Source organism: Rhinolophus sinicus, chromosome 1 (assembly GCF_057876585.1).
Source record: "Rhinolophus sinicus isolate RSI-liver-muscle chromosome 1, RSI-T2T, whole genome shotgun sequence".
NCBI lineage: Eukaryota > Metazoa > Chordata > Mammalia > Chiroptera > Rhinolophidae > Rhinolophus > Rhinolophus sinicus.
The window spans coordinates 74067065-74088072 of record NC_142501.1 but is presented as its reverse complement, the minus strand read 5'-3'; the positions used below and the strand labels follow the sequence as shown (position 1 = coordinate 74088072).

The window sequence follows — 21008 nt, the reverse complement described above, 5'->3', positions numbered from 1 at the left end:
GTGTGCCAGCCCTGTGGCCTCCTAAGACGGACCCCACCACAGGCCAACTTCAGCTGCTGCTTGTTCCCTGCCTGGGGCCACCTGGTATGAGTCAAAATGCAATCCACAGGTGGCAGCCACCTCCACTGTGCTTAGAGGTGCCTGTGATCAGCCAACCTGTGAACCAAAGCCAGCTGCTGTAAGTGCTGAGCTTGGGGCTGCTCAGCATGAGATATAGGGCTCTCACATAAGCCAGATGCTGCTTGTTTGGGTTTTGAGAATCTTTGAGAAATTTTAGGAAAGTCCAGAGCATGAACCAAGACAGGCTACTTGTACGGAAAAGCCACTGGAAGTGGCTTGGGTGGGCCCTCAATTTGGGTGGGGAAGGGGTCTCAGGGAATAATGATGGTGGGGTGAAAAATGTTAGCCAGGTTGATGGAGACTCAGATATGGTGGTCCCCTGCATCTGCACATCGGAATGAAGAAGCACAATAGAGAAATAATGGATTCTGCCTGTACTTCTGTCTGGGAGAAAGCTGCTCCTTTAGCCCTTGCCCTTAGCCAGACAATTCAGTTCCCCATCATCTGACCCTGGTGCCTTTTGAGCTGCTGCCCCAGCATGGGAGCTCAGAGTGAGAGAGTCTATCAGTGAGTAATTCTGTGCACAGACCCTTTAAGAGGAATTCCTAGGACTATAGCCACCCTCCATCTCACTCAACCACAATCTCCACTGGTTTTCACAGCCAGAAGTTCTGGGGACTTCTCTGCTCAGCATGGAACCCTAAGCTGGGGAGCCTGGTATGGGGTGAGGACCTCTTGCTCCTCTGGCGGGACCTCTGCAGCCAAGATATCCTTTCTGATTTTTAACTGCTGCATACAGGTGTTGGACCAGCCCATTCTGCATCTCCGCCCCTCCTACCAGTCTTGATGTGGGTTCTTCTGTATGTCCTTAGCTGTAAGATTTCTGTTGAGCTAGACTTCAGGCAGTTCTCAGTGGTGATTGTTCTGTAGTTTAGATGTAATGTTGATGTGGTTCTTTGAGGAGGCAAGCACAGCATTTAAACTCTACCATCTTGACCAGAAAAAAATCCATAGAGTTATGTTAAAGTTATTTTTTTCAGGTCCATTAAAGATAAATTAAAGGAACATGACAAATAATTATTATGGCCTAATATTAAGACAGATAATTTAATTGAATATTTAAAAATGTTTACCTAATGTTATTAACTTCATAGAGATTATATGCCTTTTATGGAAAGTAAGAAGACTTCTGGGCCAAACATATGTAACTTACTACAAAATGTGAATAGGCTATGACTACGTAAATTTTACTTACTTTTATTATACATGAAAAAACTAGTTCACTGAAAGACCCAGAAAGGGTTAATAAGTAGAATCTGCAATTAAGTTAGTAAGATAGCTTTTTCAGGTACTGTTTAAACAGCATTAAAAAAATTACATAAATAAACTGATGCTTAGAGTGGGTATTAGGGACAAACAACTCTTCCTCAACATGCACTATAAATTACAAAGGGAAAATTAAAGGCCCCTAATAAGGAAAGAAAGAAAGAAAAAAAAATACACACACACACACACACACACACACACACACACACACACACACCAGGGGTGCCAAAAAAATGTATACAAGTGGACACTTTGGTCAACATTGCTCAAGCAGTAGTTCGCCATAATCAGAAGTGTCTGAGTGTCTGGATGCTGATAGTAACCACTTTGAACACCTCTTGTAATTGCAAAAGACAAACATGACTTGTATTCATCTTTTGTTATTGGTATATATTGAGTATTATAATTTTAATACAATTCTCCTTTCTTCAAATGTGTATACATTTTTTGGGCACCCTCTGTATATTTTATTTTTTTGTCATAGTCTGTATATATTTTATTTTTTTGGCTCCCTCTGTGTGTGTGTGTGTGTGTGTGTATATATATATTTTTTTTTTGGCAACCTCTATATATTTTATATATACAGAGCGTGCCAAAAAAATGTATACACATTTTAAGAAAGAAAAAAACTATTAAAATTGTAATACTCAATATGTACCAATAACAAAAGATGAATACAAGTCATGTTTGTCTTTTGCAATTACAAGAGGTGCTCAAAGTGGTTACCATCAGCATCCAGACACTTCTGATTATGGCGAACTACTGCTTGAGGAATGTTGACCAAAGTGTCCACTTGTATACATTTTTTTTGGCACCCCCGGTATATATCTATATATCTATATATCTATATCCATATATCTACATCTATATATCTATATCTATATCTAGATATATCTATATCTATATATATACATATAATAGACTCTGTATTCCTTTCATATTTGTTGATCAAAAGCATTGAATATTTTGAAATATGCCATTCACTAAGTATAAACACCAACAATTTGAGATAATTAATTCAGTTCCCCATTAGTAGTTATGTAACAGCAGCAGAATAAGTATTTGAATACATCATTTTCAATATGACTATGAACTGTTAGTTGATTAAAATTTACTTATTTATTCAACAAGGTTTATTGGCCAAAATTAATTTTCTAACAGTGTCAGAACATAATAAATATAACTTAGGAAAATAATATCCCTTCCCGACTTCACTTCATGGTCTTTCTGTAAATTCCATCATGGATGTTAGTCCTATGCTATACTTTTTACATGGAATAAAATATATAATAAAAGAAAATAGCTTTGAGAAACTTGTTAATGCCATTTATTGGTTAGCTTCCTGATCTGAGGCGTACTTGAAAATAATTCTAGAAGATTTTTTTTTTTAATTTGAAGATCTAATTGGTTTTATTAAATGACTCGTGAGTGGCGCAGTGTCCCCTGTAGCAGCTAGGTCTTCACATACCTAGACTTCATAACTCCATAATAACATATTTTGGCTAATGTTTTTTTTTATTTCAATAATTATTGCCCTACTAAACCACAATTTTTCTGTGAATTAAAAACCTCTAAACCTTTTTGGTAATTACAAAGATATGAAAGTGATTTTGCCATCGAATTGAAGCAATTAAATAGTTCTATTTTTTCTCATTGTGATTTGAATCAGATATCAAATAATCAAAATTCAAATTGTATTTTAATACCTAATAGTCTGGGTTAAATTTTAATTAGAATGACTTCATGTACCTAAATAAACTATTTTCTAAAATTTTGACTGTGACTCAGAGCCGCAGCAAAAAATACTTTGAATAGCACAACCGAATGTACACTTGCATCACTATAACAGAAACAAAAGTTTTATGGAGCAATACTTATTCTTACTAAATTCAAGTCACTGTGCTGCTTCTTTTCTGTTTAATCTATCACTTAAAATCCATTAACGGATTTTAGGATCTAATAATGGATGGTAATCCAAGATTTGAAAAACACTGCCCTAGGGAGAAAAAGAACATTGCTGTCTACAGTGCTTCTTTTGGGGGTATTTACTATTCAATGGCTAATAAAAACATGGAAAATTATCCTGAGAAACAAGGTCACTGTAAGGATATAATGCATCAGTTAACTGACATAAAAACAATATTAAAAATACTGGTTTATAATCACAGAGTTAATTCTTTGGCTACTCTAACAATTTGTGTGCTCATGCCTAATATCTCAAAAAGAATTTCACCTCTTCTTTTCAGTCTCCTTTAATTTTCTAGACTTACAAATCATTTTGAAAAAGAAAGCAACTGAGTTGAAATTTGGATAAGCCCTTTAATAAGCAACTGGTATTTGACCAGATTTAAACAATGATTTCAAAATTACTAGTTTATTACTAGTTCAAAATTAAGTCGTTCTTTTCTTGATCTCTCTCTCTCTCTCCTCACTCCTCCTATTAGGTTTGTGGGCATAGAGAGATGTTTGTTGAGTTTTCACAGGTATGTTTATTTATTCATTGAAGCATATTTTTGATATGAAGATATGTGTTTGTTGAGACTTTAAGTCCCAGAAGGTAGGAACTGTATTTTGTTGACTCATGTAATTTCGGCAACCTTGCAAGGTGCTTGGTATCTAATAGATTCTCAGTTCATACTTGAGGAAGAATGGAGGACAGGAGTGGTGGCTCATCAGTCCTTGTCCTTATGGAAGAAATGAGTGTAGAGGGAAGAAGAATGACAACAACAACAAATCATTTGATCCAGAGGCGACACGTTAGATGCTCTTTGAGATCTTTTACAATATACTACTTCCCCGTGCTGGACCCCAGACAATAAGAATTAGAAAGTCTGTGGGTTTGGCTGGATATCAGTTTGTTTTCAAATTTTAGCTCTTAATCTCAGTCTACCCTGCTCTCTATAGATTAAGCAAATGACTTCCTGGGATGGTCTCACACAAAGATAAGTAAAAGAAGTCAACAGAAGAGTATATACTATGTGATGCTCAACTTCCATACAATTCAAGATCAGCAAAACTAAACCATGAAAACAGAAATTAGAATAGTGATGACCTTTGGAGGGCTCTAGTATGAAAAGGGGAACCAGGGAAACAGGCATGCTGGAAGAGTCCTTTCTTTGGATCTGAATGATGATTACACGGGTTTAAATACATATTTAAGAAGTGATGAGCTATATACTTAAGATTGGAGTGCTTTATGCACTTCATTTTGTCTCAGTTTCTATTAGTGATTTACACTCTTCTATGTGTTTTACTTAAATTAAATTTTTTTTAAAAAGTAATATGGTTGACCTCTTGTTTTGTTGAAAATAGACTCTAGGCATGCAAGGATGAAAGTATGGAAATTTGTTAGGTGGCTTTGCAAGTAATTAAAGTGAAAGATTATGGTGTTTCAGAGAATAGTGGTTGCAGTGAAGATGATGAGAAATGGTCAGATTTTGGATACATTTTGAGGGAATCTAATGGGAAGATACGGTATATGAAAACAATAGAGAAATCAAGGATGACTCCAAGGTCTTTGGCCTCAGCAACTAGATGGATGAAGTCTCTATCCAGTAAGATGGAAAAATACATAGATAGATACAGGGAGTTAAATTTTGGACATGTTGGCTAGTCTGTTAGACATCCAAATGGAGAGTTTGAGAGGGCAGTTGCACACACGACTTGGAGTTCAATTGAGAGGTTCGGGAGTAGAGATCTAAATTGGAGGTTCATCCTCATAAGATGACAATTATAGCCATTAGACCAGATTAAGTCACCAAGAGTGTGTAAATATAAAAAGAGAAACAAATATTGAGCCCTAGGAGATTGTCACTGAAAATAAGAGGAGGAACCAACAAAGGAGACTGAGCTCTTTTTAAGCAGTAATACAAAGAAATTCTGTGGGCACCACATTTCTCATTTGGCTCAGGTCATAGTCACATCTGTAGCTCATGGACAGTCACTCCCACGGCTGTTACTTGCCTATTATGATGTTATGCACAATTTCTTCCATTTGTGGCTTACATTTTGTTAGCGTGGAACACCTACATTGCCTCTCTTTTTCCTGTTAAATTTAAGCATGGCTAGATAACCATAAAATATTGACTGTATAAAGAAAATGAAACAAAAAATTTCTAAGTTCTAGATCACGTCAATAGTTTCAGAGTTTCAAAATTTATGGATACACCAAGCTTTGAGGGTTTTGGGGATTCTATGGAAATTCCTAATTTGACCACAATGGCCTCAATAAAAACACAGTTTTGTTAGCGTTAACCCGAAAATGAATTGCTGTGTATGGTTTTTTTTTATTGAAGACACTAAACAAATTCGATAGAAATAGTCCATATTTTTAGAACTGAGTTGTTTCTATTTGTATAATTAATATTAGTAACTTGAAACACTACCATTTAATTTTGTTTATGTCCTATAAAATCAAGCTATTCATTTATTCATTCATCAAACTTTTATTAAACTTATTTATGCCTGCAATTGTGCTCAATGCTGCAGATATAAATTTCAAGACAGCCACAATCCTGGTATTTTCTAAAGAGCACTGACTGATTTCCAATATTTTTCTCTATTCTCATGAAAAATGGAAGCCATTTTTCAAAACACATTTTTTGATACTCTAGTTTCATAATTGTACATTTATCTTGACCTTGATGAGCTTGCTAAATTTGAGCATATTTATTGCTAAATCACAAATTTGGCTTCAAAGGAGGACTAGAGTATTGGAAATATATGTATTCATTTCAGTGTTAAATGAAATATTCCATAAAAATGTAGTGTTTACAATTAGCACAGATCAATATTGAACTCATATACTTTAAGCTGCATGTTTTATGATACTCAGCCTTTTAGTATTTTTACTCTAATACTGTTATAACTTACTTCGGGAAATGTAACTGTAGGCATCTTTCACAATATTAACAAAGTTATATTATGTTTCGTCTATTCACAGATTTCTTTCACATTACTTATGGATATTTAATAAAAATTACATTTAAGTACTAAATACCTGGGTATAATTAATAGCAACTTTATAGTGTGTGATTAAATGTAAACCATGGCACCAACACTTAACAATGAATGATAAATTCATTCTGCAACTATTGACTGTTTATTATGGGCAAAGAGCTCTGCCAGATGGTGAAGGGATATAAAAATGAATTGTAAGGTGTTTACCTTTGTGAGCTTGTAAAATTGCTGAAGAGACAAAACCAATTCATAAATTACCACAATAAAAGGCATAATATGATAAATTCCAAAAGAGAAATACAAACAACACTGTATGGCAGTGCAGAGAATGAACTTATCAATTTAAATACAGATCTGGGGAAAGCTTCACAGAAGAGTCATTTGGACTAAGGCTAAGGCCGATTTTGATAAGGTTAGACAAGCCTCAGAAGGAGGGGTGGGCAGGCCTATCAGAGCAACCGAAAGCAAAATTAATTGCTCACAAAAATGTTTGAGAATAGATCATGCCCATCTTTACTTTCTGCAATTATATTTACAGAGCTGAATTTATCCTGGAGTTGAAAAAGCTCTGTTGCCTTGTGGATTCACTAAAACCACTGCAATACAAAAAGTTAAATTATCGTAAACAAGGTAGCAGGCCTAATACTTCACAGACTGAGTTGTCTCTACAGACACAATGCATCCTGGTTAGGGCATATCTGAGGTGGTAGGTACTGCTGTTGAGTCATATATAGAGACTGTCTAGAAGAATATAAACCAATCTAAGCTTTCTCTGGATGCCAGATTTTGTGACTTGTACCATTTCTGATTAACTATACTTCCAATTTTTCATGATAAACTTGTACTGTTAGTTTCATTATATAAATTATTTAAATAAATGTGATTTCAGCCAAAAAACAAACAAAAAAACAAATAAACAAACAAAAACCCAAAATAGGCAAGATGGCTCAGTTTGAGCAAACTCCCATCCTATCATAGAAGTCAAATAATAATACAGATTTTAGCACGAGATTTTAATGAAATATAAAGTTGTCTGGCAAATTAAAATAAAATGCAGTGGTATTTTTGCATTGGGTAAAATTCTTAAAATGTTTCTTTTCATTCACTTAATAATTATAAAAGACATGGAGAAGCCCTTTAAAATACATAATTTTATAGGAGAGAGAGATAATTCCAATGTAATACAATAAATGTTATGGCCAGAGAAACACAGACACACAGAAGGGTCTATTTCTGATCAGAGATCAAGGGGTTAGAAAAGAAGTAAGTTATTAGCAACTAAGATTTATCTAACACAGTTACAAAGATACCTTCTCCTGAGGTTGCCATTACTATGCCACTTTACGAAGAGAAAATTTTTGGTCAGAGTATTAAATTGACAAGCTAAAGGTTACAGAGAGAATATGTCAAAACCTGAGCCCATGTCATTAACACCCCCCCAAACCCGCCCCGATCTTTCAGCTTCAAAGGAAGTTTAAGCTACTCCCTGAAAGGTTAGGAAGAGTTAATCAAATAAGAGGATGTGGTGTGAGGTGAACTCAAGGAAGGAACACTACGTGAACTGCTCATGGTTGAGATACATCATAGGTTTAAGAACCTGCCAGGAATGCAGAGACACTGGAAATGCTGAGAGCTGAACCTCACTTAAATCTTTCTCCACAACGTCTTTGTTTACCAGTATGAAAATAGACGACTCCAAAGGCTATAGCCTTCAATCAATTTGAAGAACCTGTGGAGGAGGAGAAATCAGGCAGAGGAAACTCCAGAAGCAAGAATCCTGAAATCTGGAGAACAGCAGTGGCAGGAGACAAGGCCACAGATACAAACGGGACTAGATGAGGAACGTCCTCCATGCCCTGCTTGGTCTTACAGTGCAGGGAGCTAATGGTATGTCTTAAGTAACTTTAAAAGCCATCTGGCCTAGACGCAAATAAGCATGAGACCAAATACTGATTCTTCCACTTACTAAATAGGGACACAGGCGGCCTCCATGAGACCCAGTTTTTTTGTAGGTTTGCTGTGATGACTAAGCAAAAAATGCAAGCAATGCATCGAGCACAGTACTGGATATAAACGGTTGCCGTTCAATCAATAGGTGAATCAATAAGTGATGCTGATATTGCTGAACTCTCCGGTCTAGCTCTAAAATGTATTATTTCTATGCTATGATTTCACAATAGTATATATTTGAATCAACTCAAGTGGGCAATATGATTTAAATGTAACCAGCAATGTCATGAGTTGTTGTCTGTGTCCATCCATACAAGTCAGTTTAATTTAATTGATATTAAAATCATTTAACTATAATATCATCAAGCTATATTATCTTGGACATGTAACTGACTTTTAAGTAATTTATCTCATCAAAGATAGACTTTTTCTAATGGTTGTACTGAGATCAAGTGAACAATATTCCCCTATTTCTTTTCCTTTTTCTCTCTTTATAGAATAAGTAATTTTTATGACATTATTTAGTCATCATAGGTTTTTAAACTAAGAATATTACAGTTCATATTTAAAATGGCCTCATATCTTAGTATATTATTTTCCAAAGTAGGGTTTTAAAAATTGTTCTACTGTTATGTATTTTACCACTGAGTATTGCAAGTGGTAATTTTCTACTAAATTTCAAGAGGGGGGATGCAAAACATGTAGTAGTAAGTTCTTTTATTTAAGAAACTAGATTATTGATGGTAATAAAAACTAAAATCATGAAAGGATTGTTACAAAATATGTTTTCTAATACTAAGCATGATTTTACTTTTTGTTTACTGGGATACTGGCCTATCAGTAGGAAACAATTTATAGCATTTTAAGTTGCTATTAAAAATCAGGATAAAGAGCATAAAATATTTAAGAAAGTGGTTGATAGTCAAATACATATTATTGCATTTTATACTTATTAACATTTCTCAATGGTTATTATATGTACATATATAAAGGTTGTGAATTTCCCTCAAAAAATTATATTTTCTCTCCAAAAAGAAAGAAAAAAATGTACATGGAATCTGGAATCCAACCCAAAATTAATTACTTCTATTTCTATTTGTCCTATTTGCCACAAACCAATTTAAATATGATTCTCCTAAGAAGAACATTTAAACTATTTATTCTACACTATAAAGTTAATGCAGAAATGCTATCTGGTATTTTCAACATTTATTTTATTTTTGAATGGCATACCCATAAAAATATAATGTCCATGTTGCTGTTGTTTTTCTTTATAAATTAGATTTAATATACTTTAGGAAATTGCCTTCTCATCTTACTATGAATGTACTTTTTAAAAGCTATTAAAGATCAAAAACCCAAATACATCTCAAATACAAATACATCATATAGCATATTGAGCAGAAACCACGGTCTATGGTGTTTTGTGAAATCAATCTAGCAAGTCAGAGTTCCAATGGACTTTAGAGTTCATCAGTCTCATTTCCTCATTGCAGAAATGCGCAGAGACTTTGAGCATTTTCCTGAATTCTTTTTCTTGGGTCACATAATCAAAATTAGAATTCCAGTGACCACTGTCCTTTCAACACGACACACTTCCTCTCAATATCCCCGTGCTATTTCAATCACTTCATTTGAACTTTCTATTACTAGTACACAGAGTAACTTCTAGAGACAAACTCAGTTTTCATAATCAGTGATATTCTAATAACTTAAATGTAAATTTCCTAACGCTACTAGTTTTTGCTTATTCTTCCTAAGTTGGAACCTATATGAAAGGAATGAAATCACTAAAGAAACTACAAACTAGAGATGTTCATTTAACATTTTGTGAGAGATCAGCGCTCTATTTGTAGCAAAGCATTTGTCTTCAGAAGCTATCTTTTTCTAGCCATTCCAGAAGATGAACAGTTTCAAAAATGGCAGGGGATCATGTGAATGGACTAACTTAGTAATATTCCACTCCTCTGAGTCATAGCACTTCACTCCTACAGTATGCCATTTATATGATTTTATTAAACCTTTAAGAGCATTCCAGTATTTTATCTCTTCCCTATTTGGTTAGGAATCTCATCTTCTTATCTTACGTAAATAGATCTTTTGAAAGATTAGCAATTACAAGCAATGGCTGGAAGAAATAAAATTTTAAAGGACAGTAGAAAAAAGCAGGGGCTACTTTTGCCATCGAGAATAGTTTCACTAGTCTAGATAACTGTAAACTACAGAATGGAATACAGATGCCTGTGAAATCTACAATGGTAGATTATCTGTCTACCACATCTATAATGGCTGTCATTCTAGAAGTCACAAGCCTGTGGCTCACGGAATCAGAGCATTAAGAGAAGACTGAAACCCAATTTTCCATCTTCTAGGAACAAAAAAATGTAAAGGCAGAAGAATTCCAAAAATCCTCATATCAGCAAATTTTAAATAACAGGATATGACGGAAAACAAGGTTGACGATTGTGGCTGAAAACGACTGAGCTACTAGGGTGAGAGGAAGTGTGGAAGCGGCAAAGAGGAAGACCAGGCTGTGAACCATACTTGCTAGACCCTTGGCCATACCACATAATCTAATTCTTGGCTTGCAATTATTTTACATCATTAAATTTCCTAATCCCTCTATGCACTTGTGAAGATCCTTAAATATAATGGCCTATTTTAAAATAAAGAAAAATGTGTTTTAAAAACAACTTTTCCCCTACATGTCTTACATTTTTGTCTAAGAAGCCTGCACTTGTGCCTCTGCATTTCAAATATATGTTGGGCGTTTTTTCCTGCTATTTTTAATCTTCTGGGCATTCTGGACATTCCAGGTATTTATAGTTTACTAATTTACTTCCTTGTGTAATCTCACCAAAGTTTGGCATGCAGCATATATTTTGAATCCTGATACCACCCACCTAGAAATCACTTAACAGGTGCTACACATATTAGTAACTTCATCTTTGGATGAGGTTAAATATAGTGTTGAATAAGCTCCTACAAACTAAGGTTTTAGCCATGACTTAGAATAAATATGAATCACAATCTTTCAATAACCATGTTAAAAAATTGATGAAAGGACAAGTTCATGTTTTTCTTAAATATGTACTCTTTGGTCCATGTTATTTGAAAGAATTATTATAACATTTTTATCTATTATTAGATGCTATAATAGATTTTTTTCTTTATACAGTAAGACAACCATTAGAGAATTTCATGGAAATGAGGACATTAGTATTACCTAATATTTGAAGCCATCATCATATTGATTTGAATTCCTCTATGTAATCCACTTTAAAATACCCATATCTTCACACTATTATATCCCATTATGACATAGCACAAAGGAAAGTGTACCCCCATTCTTTTCCGACATTAAATATACCACACAGACTTCAAATTTCCTCCTCTGCTACTTGCTATAGGACTTGGTGTCATCACTTATCTCCCTTTTCCCTCGAATCCTCCTCTTTCCCTACTGCTTCCTCCTTCTCCACCTACTTCTTCCATTGCAAAAAGTCTTCTCACCCTGTCTTGCTTTCGAACTATGTTTATATATATATATATATATTCTTCTCTTCAACAGGAAACTCCTAGAAAGATTATTCAAGACTCAATAGATATCTACACCCCTCAGTTACTCCTTAACACGTGATCACTCTATAGAAGGTGTTTACATAAAGGTCATTGATGCCTGTCTAATTACTAGAACAAACTTCCTCTTTCCAGTATACCAACTTGTTGGCTATGGAGCATTTGACAGCATCTGCCACGTATGCACATCTTACTTTGCCCTGTCTCATTGGGTTAGTCCCAGTACTATAGCTTAAGCTCCCATAGCTACCCTAAGGATTAACAATCCGTATCTATTGATCCACTCTCTCAGTGATGGTCTCACTCTCTCACCACTCTTTTGCTTTTCTGACTCCTACACATCTGTGCATCACAAACATATCCATATTCCCCAGTTGAGAACTTCAGCTTTCTTCCCTTCTGACTTTACACATACCTCCTGTGAGATCTCATCCTCATCCATGCCTTCAATCATTATCTATTCACTAGGTATATTCTAACCAATACCTTACTTCTGACCTTCAGAAACACATGCCCAAATGCCTGTAGTCACATCCTACTTGACAGGCCAATGGACACCTCAAATTCTATTTGTCAAAATATGAATTTGTCATTCCCTGTCTTCCACCTTTTAGCCTGTTTTCTCCTCCTCTTAATCATCTTGTTTAATGGTAACCACTCACCCGTTCAGGCCAAGAAATCAGGGACGATTTTTTACTCCCTAAATTCTTTATCTCTCACATCCAATTGGAAACTAACACTTATGAATTTTATAATTCCCAGAAAGCATCTAGGGTGACCTTTTTAAAATATATACATTGGATCGTGCCATAGCCCAGCTTTAACATTTTCCAAAAGCTCCTCAACCAACAAACAATAACACACAAACTCATGACTTTGGTCCTACATGATGAGACTTTTAGAGTCCCCTCCAAACACTGTGTTCCAAACACTGTGCTGAGACCACAGTGGTCTTCTCTCTGTTTCTGGAACACACCAAACTCATTCCTTCAATAGTGTTGCATAGGAAGAACAAAGAACAGTCCCTTTGTTCTTCCTATGCAACACTATTGCTTTTATTAATTTAAATATTTGCTCCTGTGATCCTCAAGTGTCCCAATACCTGCTACCTTAGGCGCTCAGATATTATTAGCTAAATATGAACTGCCTGGCTATTACAGGAATCCATCAGCATATTGCACGTTCATACCACAAGAGAGCTTCTATTCATAAAGGCTTAAAATAACCCCAAAAATTCAAGTCTGAAATTTAAATAAAGACAATTGGTGTCTAGAAATAGTAGCAGACCTAATTTTACCATACCTAGTGTTATTAAACACAACCAGCAGCTAAAGCCATAAAAGATCAGATATACAAAAATATACGGTCAAAGGAGCCCCATGAGTAAGGACAGCACTCACTTAGGTACTGACACAGCACCTCTCAGTTGTTAGGCAAAAAAGAAACAGGTAACATCCTGTTTGGAATAGGTACATACAATTCATAAGCCTAGTCATGCTAGTTTAAGTTTCTTTCCTCTACTTTCTTGTCTCAGTTAAAATCCGGAATTTTTATTCATTCATAACATAGTGCTAATGCTAATTAAGAACAGAGGCAAAAATAATTCAACCAAAAAAGTTACTTTTAAGTCATATGTCTTCTTCTGAGTCAACATATTGAGGGCTTGCCAATATTATTCAAAGTTCAACCACATCAGAAAAAATTGGGATCCAAGTCATTCGTACTCAAAATCCAATGTGATTCCGACTAATACTTTTTGGCTGGACCAACTACCTTTTTACAGTATTTGCTCTTCTCAGGCTTTTATTTTAAAAATTATTTTTATCAAAAGCAGAAATATCAATATGACATACATACTAGATGTCACATGACATGTGGCAGCTAACAAGGAGTAAGAAGTAATAAAAAAATATCAGTCAGACACTCATGAGGATATTCTCATGAATTTGTAGAATCTTTGGTATAGATGTTTTAGATCAGTATCCAAGGACTGCATCTCTATCCAGTTAGTAGTTTTGGAGGGGTTTTTGTTTTGTTTTTTTGTGTTTTAATCCCCTGTCAGGAAGTATTACTTGGCTATTCGTCAAATTCCCGGTAATCAGAATCAAATTGGAATGAGAGCAGAGAAGGTAAGAGTTTTTGTATCTAACACCTCCTTTAATGGTTGAAACAATGAAAGCAAAACCAACAGCACTGGGTTTTAGAAACATAATATATGATATCCAGGGACTTTAGAGCTTTTCAATGTATAAAACCCTAAAAATCTTTCAACAGGTATCAACTCATGAATGTGCTCTTTATAAAGTTTGTAGTAATACTACGCCACATTTCCACACCAGTTTAAGTAGTAAAGAATGTTCATAATTTTATTTTATTATCATATTCTATTTAGCGTTCCTTTTTCAGATGAGAAAGCTGAGGCTCAGAGAGGTTACATGTCTTTCCCAACCTCACACAGATTTTATTGTAGCAGGGTCTGAAGGTTTTATAATTCCTTTCAGTAAAACTTCAAAAAACAACTACAATTAATTTTCATAGATTCATGCTTGTGTCCAGAGTAATTAAATCAGGAAGTTTCCTTAAAACTTAAGTATTTTATGGAGTCTTTCTTTATAGTGATTTTTTTCAGAGCAGGTACACAGAGTACATAACACTGTTAAGAGGTCCTTTAAATGCATGTTGAATACACAAACATACACACACACACACACACACACACACACATCTGATGTGCTAGTTAACTATGCTTTAAAAATGAATTCCTTTTACCATTTTGGATTTCCGTTTTCTTACATTAAGGAAAGCAGGTCAGCAGGTCAAAAAAGTCCATATATTTTTTCATTTTTCCAGTCTCTGACAATTAAGAACTCATAACGTTTATATGAAATGTCTATTCTGTGCTAACAAGAGTTTCAAAGGAAGTGTTATATTGTGGATTTTGGCTACTGTCCTGATTATATCTGCTGATCTAAGTTGAGTAAAGGCATTTTGTGTTCTAGGTTGTCCTATAAAATTAGCTTGTGAATATTTAATTAAGAAAGGGGTGAGGTTTTTATTTCAGCAGTTTATCAATCTATGATTTTATTACAATACTCAAAGTTTTACCAGTTGGTAAAGATGAGAGAAGACTGAGGGGGAGACAGACCTCTAGATGGAAGCCTTTCCGGAAAAGCATGTCTCACAATTAGTCACTGCTCAGCAGGCCCCCAGCAACGTGCCTTTAGAGCTATTTCCCAAAGTGCGGAAGAAGCCATGTGTTTACACTGGACTTGGTTATGAACAAAGAAAATACTATTTATGTATTTTAAAAATACACATGGAAAGTTCTATTCTTCAAGCCAGTTGTTCAGACTAAAAGCCTCCAGTTAAAATTGGAAATGGGTTTTATTGCCCCCAAGACCAGTGTTAAATTATTCAGACATCGGAACAAAAAGATGTCAAGCATGGGCTTAAAAAACCTGGAGATACGAGTATGTTACTCAGGAGTCAGACATATTGAACTGGAGTGATGCTATCACGTGTTCATAAATTACATCCAAATCATCATAGGATAGAATGTGATCCCATGGCTTCTTAAACAAACAGGAAGTCATGCAAAAGAATTTTCTAGTCCATTTACAAAGGCAGTTGAATCTGGAAGTGAAGATAAGCATTATATTTAGAATAAATATGATTCTTACCATCTGAGATTGACTCCTAGGACATCCATTGATATCTTCAACTTTTTCATTTGCTAAAGCCAAGAAATAAAATAAAAGAGAGAAAAAAAGAATGACATGCTTAAGCAATGAAGTGAAACACACACAAAAAAGGAGACTAAGAAAAAACAAAACAAAAACACTAAGCAAAATGCTCCTGCTCCATTCACTCTGTCTCCCAAGCCTTGTACAAGAGGACACACTTGTTAGCAGACTCCAATTCCATATGCACAAATCAGGCAGAAAAAAAAAAAAAAAAAGAGAGAGTGAGTGAGAAGGAAGTTGCTGCTAATTCTTTTGCCTGTGCCAAACGACTGCTGACATGAAACCTTTCACAATTGTCACTGCTGGATCAGGATACAGTTTCAAGGAATCTCCAAGTATATGAGTTGCTGCAGCTAATGAAATGCACACATGGGAGACATATGGTTTAATGAAGCGTTCATTTCTGACAATTCAGTGTATGTAAAGATACAGTTCTAACCATTTAAAAGTATGGCCAAAGTGCCCTTTTCAAACATTCTCACATAAACATTTTTAATTAAATCATGGGAGGGCTACATTAATCTCAGAGACACATGGACCGAGTTTGTATGAATTCCACTTAAACTGTATTTTACCAAAAGGGGTGGGAGCAGAGACTTTCATGGTTTCTCTGAGGGCAGGTCTTACCGATGATCTGGATGATTTCGGCGAGCAATACTCCGTCTGCGATGTCTTGTTGCAAATCCTTGATCAGCCGCTTGTGGCCCGATTTGGCTAGGTAGTGGTTGGCCCAGTCGGTGTAAATCTGTTTAACAGAGGGAGGGAAGAAGTGAAATGGGATGAGGGAAAAGAAAGATAATAAAAATGCTTAAGACAAATGTTGCATTCAAAGGGAAGCTATTCTGGATCACATTCCAGCTTAAGAAGTCATGGCTCAAAAGGAAATAGTTGTAAAATAATTTTTAAACAGCTCTTTGCCCCCACTTATCTCTTGTTTCAAAGGGGGATGATTCACTCTCTTTCAAAACCAGGGACCAGTCACTTGTGACACAGCAAAACCTCTTCCTTCCCAAATGACTCCTGTTTGCATATCAGTTTGGATTTCACTCTCTTTCCCCTGGCTCTATCATATTGTAAATAATCCTGCATATCTTTGTAGAAGGAAGCCACCTGGACTGACTTCTACAGAAACCGTACTATAAAAATTTGTGTTTCTCTGAGAAGACTCTATTAAATTTGCCACATGTGATACTGTACGTGACAGTATTTTGGCATCATTTTATGAAATAATTGCAGATGTCTATGATATTTTATTTGGACTGTCATCTCCCATTTCAGTCTCTTGAAACATGTTTATATAAGAGATAGAGGAAGCAAATGCAGTTATTACATACAAATCTCAATACAGAATTGAAGAGGTTGGCAATTTTAAATAGAGTTTAGATGAATCTTCCACAACAGATTATGATATAAGGAAAAGCTGAAACTGTTAAAAATTTCACAAAAATAAAATTTTAGCAGTTTTTCAAATATTATGAAGCACCTACTAATGTAATATAATCCAACTGAAAGGAAATAAAGCGTTAAGACTTAAATTTCATGGGTGGCTCATATAAACATATTAGTAAGCTTTTTGCAAGTCAGACTATGATGTGTAATATAGTATAAGAATGCAAAATTTGAAATGAGAATTGAGGAGAGGAACTGACTAAGAAACATGCACACAAAAATGTGTTATAGAAGCACTGGAGTTAGAACTGGGAACATAAAGCAACCTGAACATAAGCAGTGAAGGGAAGGGCTTCCCCACAGAGGGTATGAGATACAGAAAGGCAGAGAGGATAAGAAATCACAGACAGTTGCTAAGTCTATAATTAAAATAAGATTCTGAAAATAGGATACATTAGACTGAAAGATAAGTTGTATTTTACAGTCATGAGCACTGAATGCCAAGCAAATTGTAAAATGCTTTTTTATATCTAACAAAACCAATTCACTTTTTTTGGTAAAAATAAAATAAGTTAGAAGTGAAAGCCTCCCCACAACTTGCAACCCCACCCACTTCTGAATAATTTGGAATGAATATTTTGAAAATCTTCTCTATGCCCTTACACTTCACCACATGGTATTGTATCACACAAACACACACAGACACACACAAACACACACATATGTGCGCATGTGCACAATAGGATTTTTAATGAAACCTGGCTCAAATTTTATACATCATTCTCCATTTTCAATTTTTTGTGTAACCATATTTTAGTAACTCTTCTAAAACCATTCCACATTTATTTCCCCCCACTATCTTTAATGTTCAATTGTACCTAATATAAATCCCTCATTGAAAGATATTTAATTTGTTTAAATGTTTCCATTACATAGAAACTTGTAAGACACATCTTTCTATGTCTATCCTTGCACATTCATATGCTAGTATTTTTATAGGACCAACACCTACAAGTGGGGCTGCTAAGTATTTTTTAATGGATCCTAAGTACAAATATTTGAAAATACAACATAGAAGAAAAAGAGTGTTTCTTTATTTTGGAAAATATAATGTTTTATCTTAACGCATATGTGGTAGTAATTAAGTTTCCTGAAAGACAGAAATAATTGGAAGCATCCAGTCGCATAAGAAAAATATATCTGAAAGCAAAATTACATCTCCTTCTTCCATGTTCATGACATTCTTTATGTTGAAGATATTAAAGTGTGAGAAAAATAACTCGTACATTGTCTCCTGAATTAGAAGACCAACACATGATTTCTATATACACTTTTATTTGACCATCTCCCTCAATTATGATTGTATTCTTCTTGTATTATAGTAAAATTTTACTTGTATGAGGATTTGTACTACTTAGAATTTAAAACATTGAGCCCTTCCCCCTAAGCTACACATCAATCAAAGCATAGCATTAATTGTTTAGCCTTCTAGTAGAAATTGCAGGTTGAGCCAGACTTAATTTGTGCCTGTACCATAGACAGCAAGTTATAAGGTCCAATTGATTGACTTTCCAAAACCCCATAGAGATGAAGAACATGAGTTTTAGAGTCAGGTAGGCCTAGCTTTGAGGGCCAGCAGAGCACTTACCACCACTGGGACCTTGAACCAGTTACTTATCCTTTCTAAACCTCAGACTGCTCATCTACAAAACAAAAATAATGATACTTACAGGATTGTGTCAGGACTAAACATGAAAAAGTACGACAATTAACTTCGTGGACTTTCCATCTTGTAAATGCATGGTGGAAAGTTCGCAAACTTAATTGTCTGACTTTCATAAGCTAATGCTTGTATAGGACCTGTCACAGTTAGCCCTGAAGAAATGTCTGTTATTATCATTATTATGGCATCTAGTTTTTATTTGCTATGATGGCTTTCCAACGAATATTTGCTCAAGTTATCATCTGCCACAAGTTAAAAAATTTGAGAGTATTGGCAATAGAAGACTGAAGCAATTATACTCTTTGCTTCTGACACGACTCACATTTCTGACCCCTTCTGTCTTCTGACTCACTGGGCCACAAATCTGTCCACCATCCAAACTCAGAGGAATGTATTTCATTTTAATTAAATGGCTGTTGTGTTCTCATCCAGAATTACATTGCCTCCATCGAAATGTCACCTCCATAAAACTCCATATTGCATAGATTTGGTTTTATGAAGACATTAAATTATGGAAAAAATATTTATTTAAATATACACAGAATGGACTATGTTAAAAATGAAAACAAGAATATTTTCATTCTCCAAATGCATGTCAACAATGCCTTAGCCTCTATCCAAATCCCTCCTGGGACTTAGGTGAGAAAACCAATGGGAAGCCAGCTGGTTGGCTTTAAGACCTTGTTGGGAAAGCCTCTGATTTAGCTCACAAAACAATCTGGAATCCCAACCAGAATACCAAGGCTAAGAGCTCTAACTGGTCCAGCATCTCTAACATGTGAACTTTGCTCAGACGGTAGTTCTGACTTTGGTTGCTATCAACAAAACTAATTTGGACTACAAAAATGAATGTACAATAAATCTCCATTAAAAAAATAAGTCCTATATGCTTTATTTGACCTATTCTTCCTACTAAACATATATAAAAGAAATCAGCATCTTTCAAAATAATGTTATAATCTAGATAAGGACATAAAATAATTGCAAAGCAATTTATAAATATATATTTTAGATATTACATATACATATATTTTTCTATCTTAAAAAATTAATTTTAAACAAGTGAAAATATGAAGTGTGTTTTTAATGAGACAGTCTTAAAGGTCACGTAGAATATAAATTTATTTAAAACTTGTCAATAAACTTATTGTAATATTCTGATGAAAGAGAATGTAAACAACCTTGTCAACTGTCATTTAAGTCCGTTCAAATAAATACAACAGAATGGTGAAATCATGTCTGGATTTTGGATCTGAACTACAAAATTGCCCTTGGTTCATTTCCATAAAAAAATAATCACAGTATTTAACCTCTTAGCCTCAGTTAAATGAGCTACAAAATGTGTAGTAATGTATTTTATAGGATTATGAAGAATTAATTACAAGTTTTTTAATGAAGAAATTAAAATAATTGAGAACAATATCAAATTAATCATAAATCAATATTTAGTATTTTCTGTACCAGAGTCAATGAGTATTTGAGTCATCCATGTTATGGTGAAAGCTTTAAATATGATTTACATCCACACATATGAAGCAATTTTTCCTCAACTGTTTAAACTGCAATATTATTAATATAAATGTCATCTCATGTAATAATTACATTTCGGTAATTCAGAAGAATTAATGAGATTACATTTACCAAAGGGCTACTTATAATTTCTAGCACAATTGTGTACATAATAATTCACTTATAGTAATTAAAACTGACAAAAATCAAAGGTACGATGGCATATTTTATATTTCATACTTACCAGCATACATTTTAGGGACTATTAGGCAATAGCATGCATTCTTTGAAGAACATTCTACTTGCTGGAATTTCTGCTCTGCCACTTACTGTCCATGTGGCCATTAATTGAACATTTATTTACTCTCAGTGACAGAGTTTTCTTATCTGTAAAATGGCCATAATTGTATTATCTACTAAAGGGATTATTGTGAGGATTGAATGAATTAATAATTTTGGAATATACCTTTCACTTAATAACTGAAATTATATTGATATTTTTATATACAACTGCACTTATCTTTTGAACTTTATAGTCAAAAATCTCACCTTGGAATGCAATGTTATCTCTCTATTTTCATATTAGGGATGGGAAATTTTTACATGAACAGAAATAAATGTAAACTGAAAGGAAAAGGATAGGGTTTACTGTACTGAGTACAGTATGTGCTGATTTTTTTCACCTGTAGTGTCTTCATAAAGAACATAACTAAGATCCTAATACAAACTGTGGCATAATAAAATTAAAGCAGCCAACACTGCCCAGTAGT

General features: G+C 34.5%; 1 protein-coding gene across 8 annotated transcripts in view; it reads right to left on the bottom strand.

Annotated features, from left to right (window-relative positions):
- Positions 1–21008, bottom strand: part of NAV3 (neuron navigator 3) — a 772754-nt gene that overhangs the window by 221693 nt on the left and 530053 nt on the right. For all 8 annotated transcript variants that reach the window (XM_074325380.2, XM_088800952.1, XM_019753171.3 and 5 more), the window contains 2 exons: positions 16245–16362; positions 15555–15607 (listed from right to left, as the gene is read on the bottom strand). In XM_074325380.2, the coding sequence (XP_074181481.2) occupies positions 15555–15607; positions 16245–16362 (171 nt within the window). The remainder of the gene's footprint in view (positions 1–15554; positions 15608–16244; positions 16363–21008) is intronic.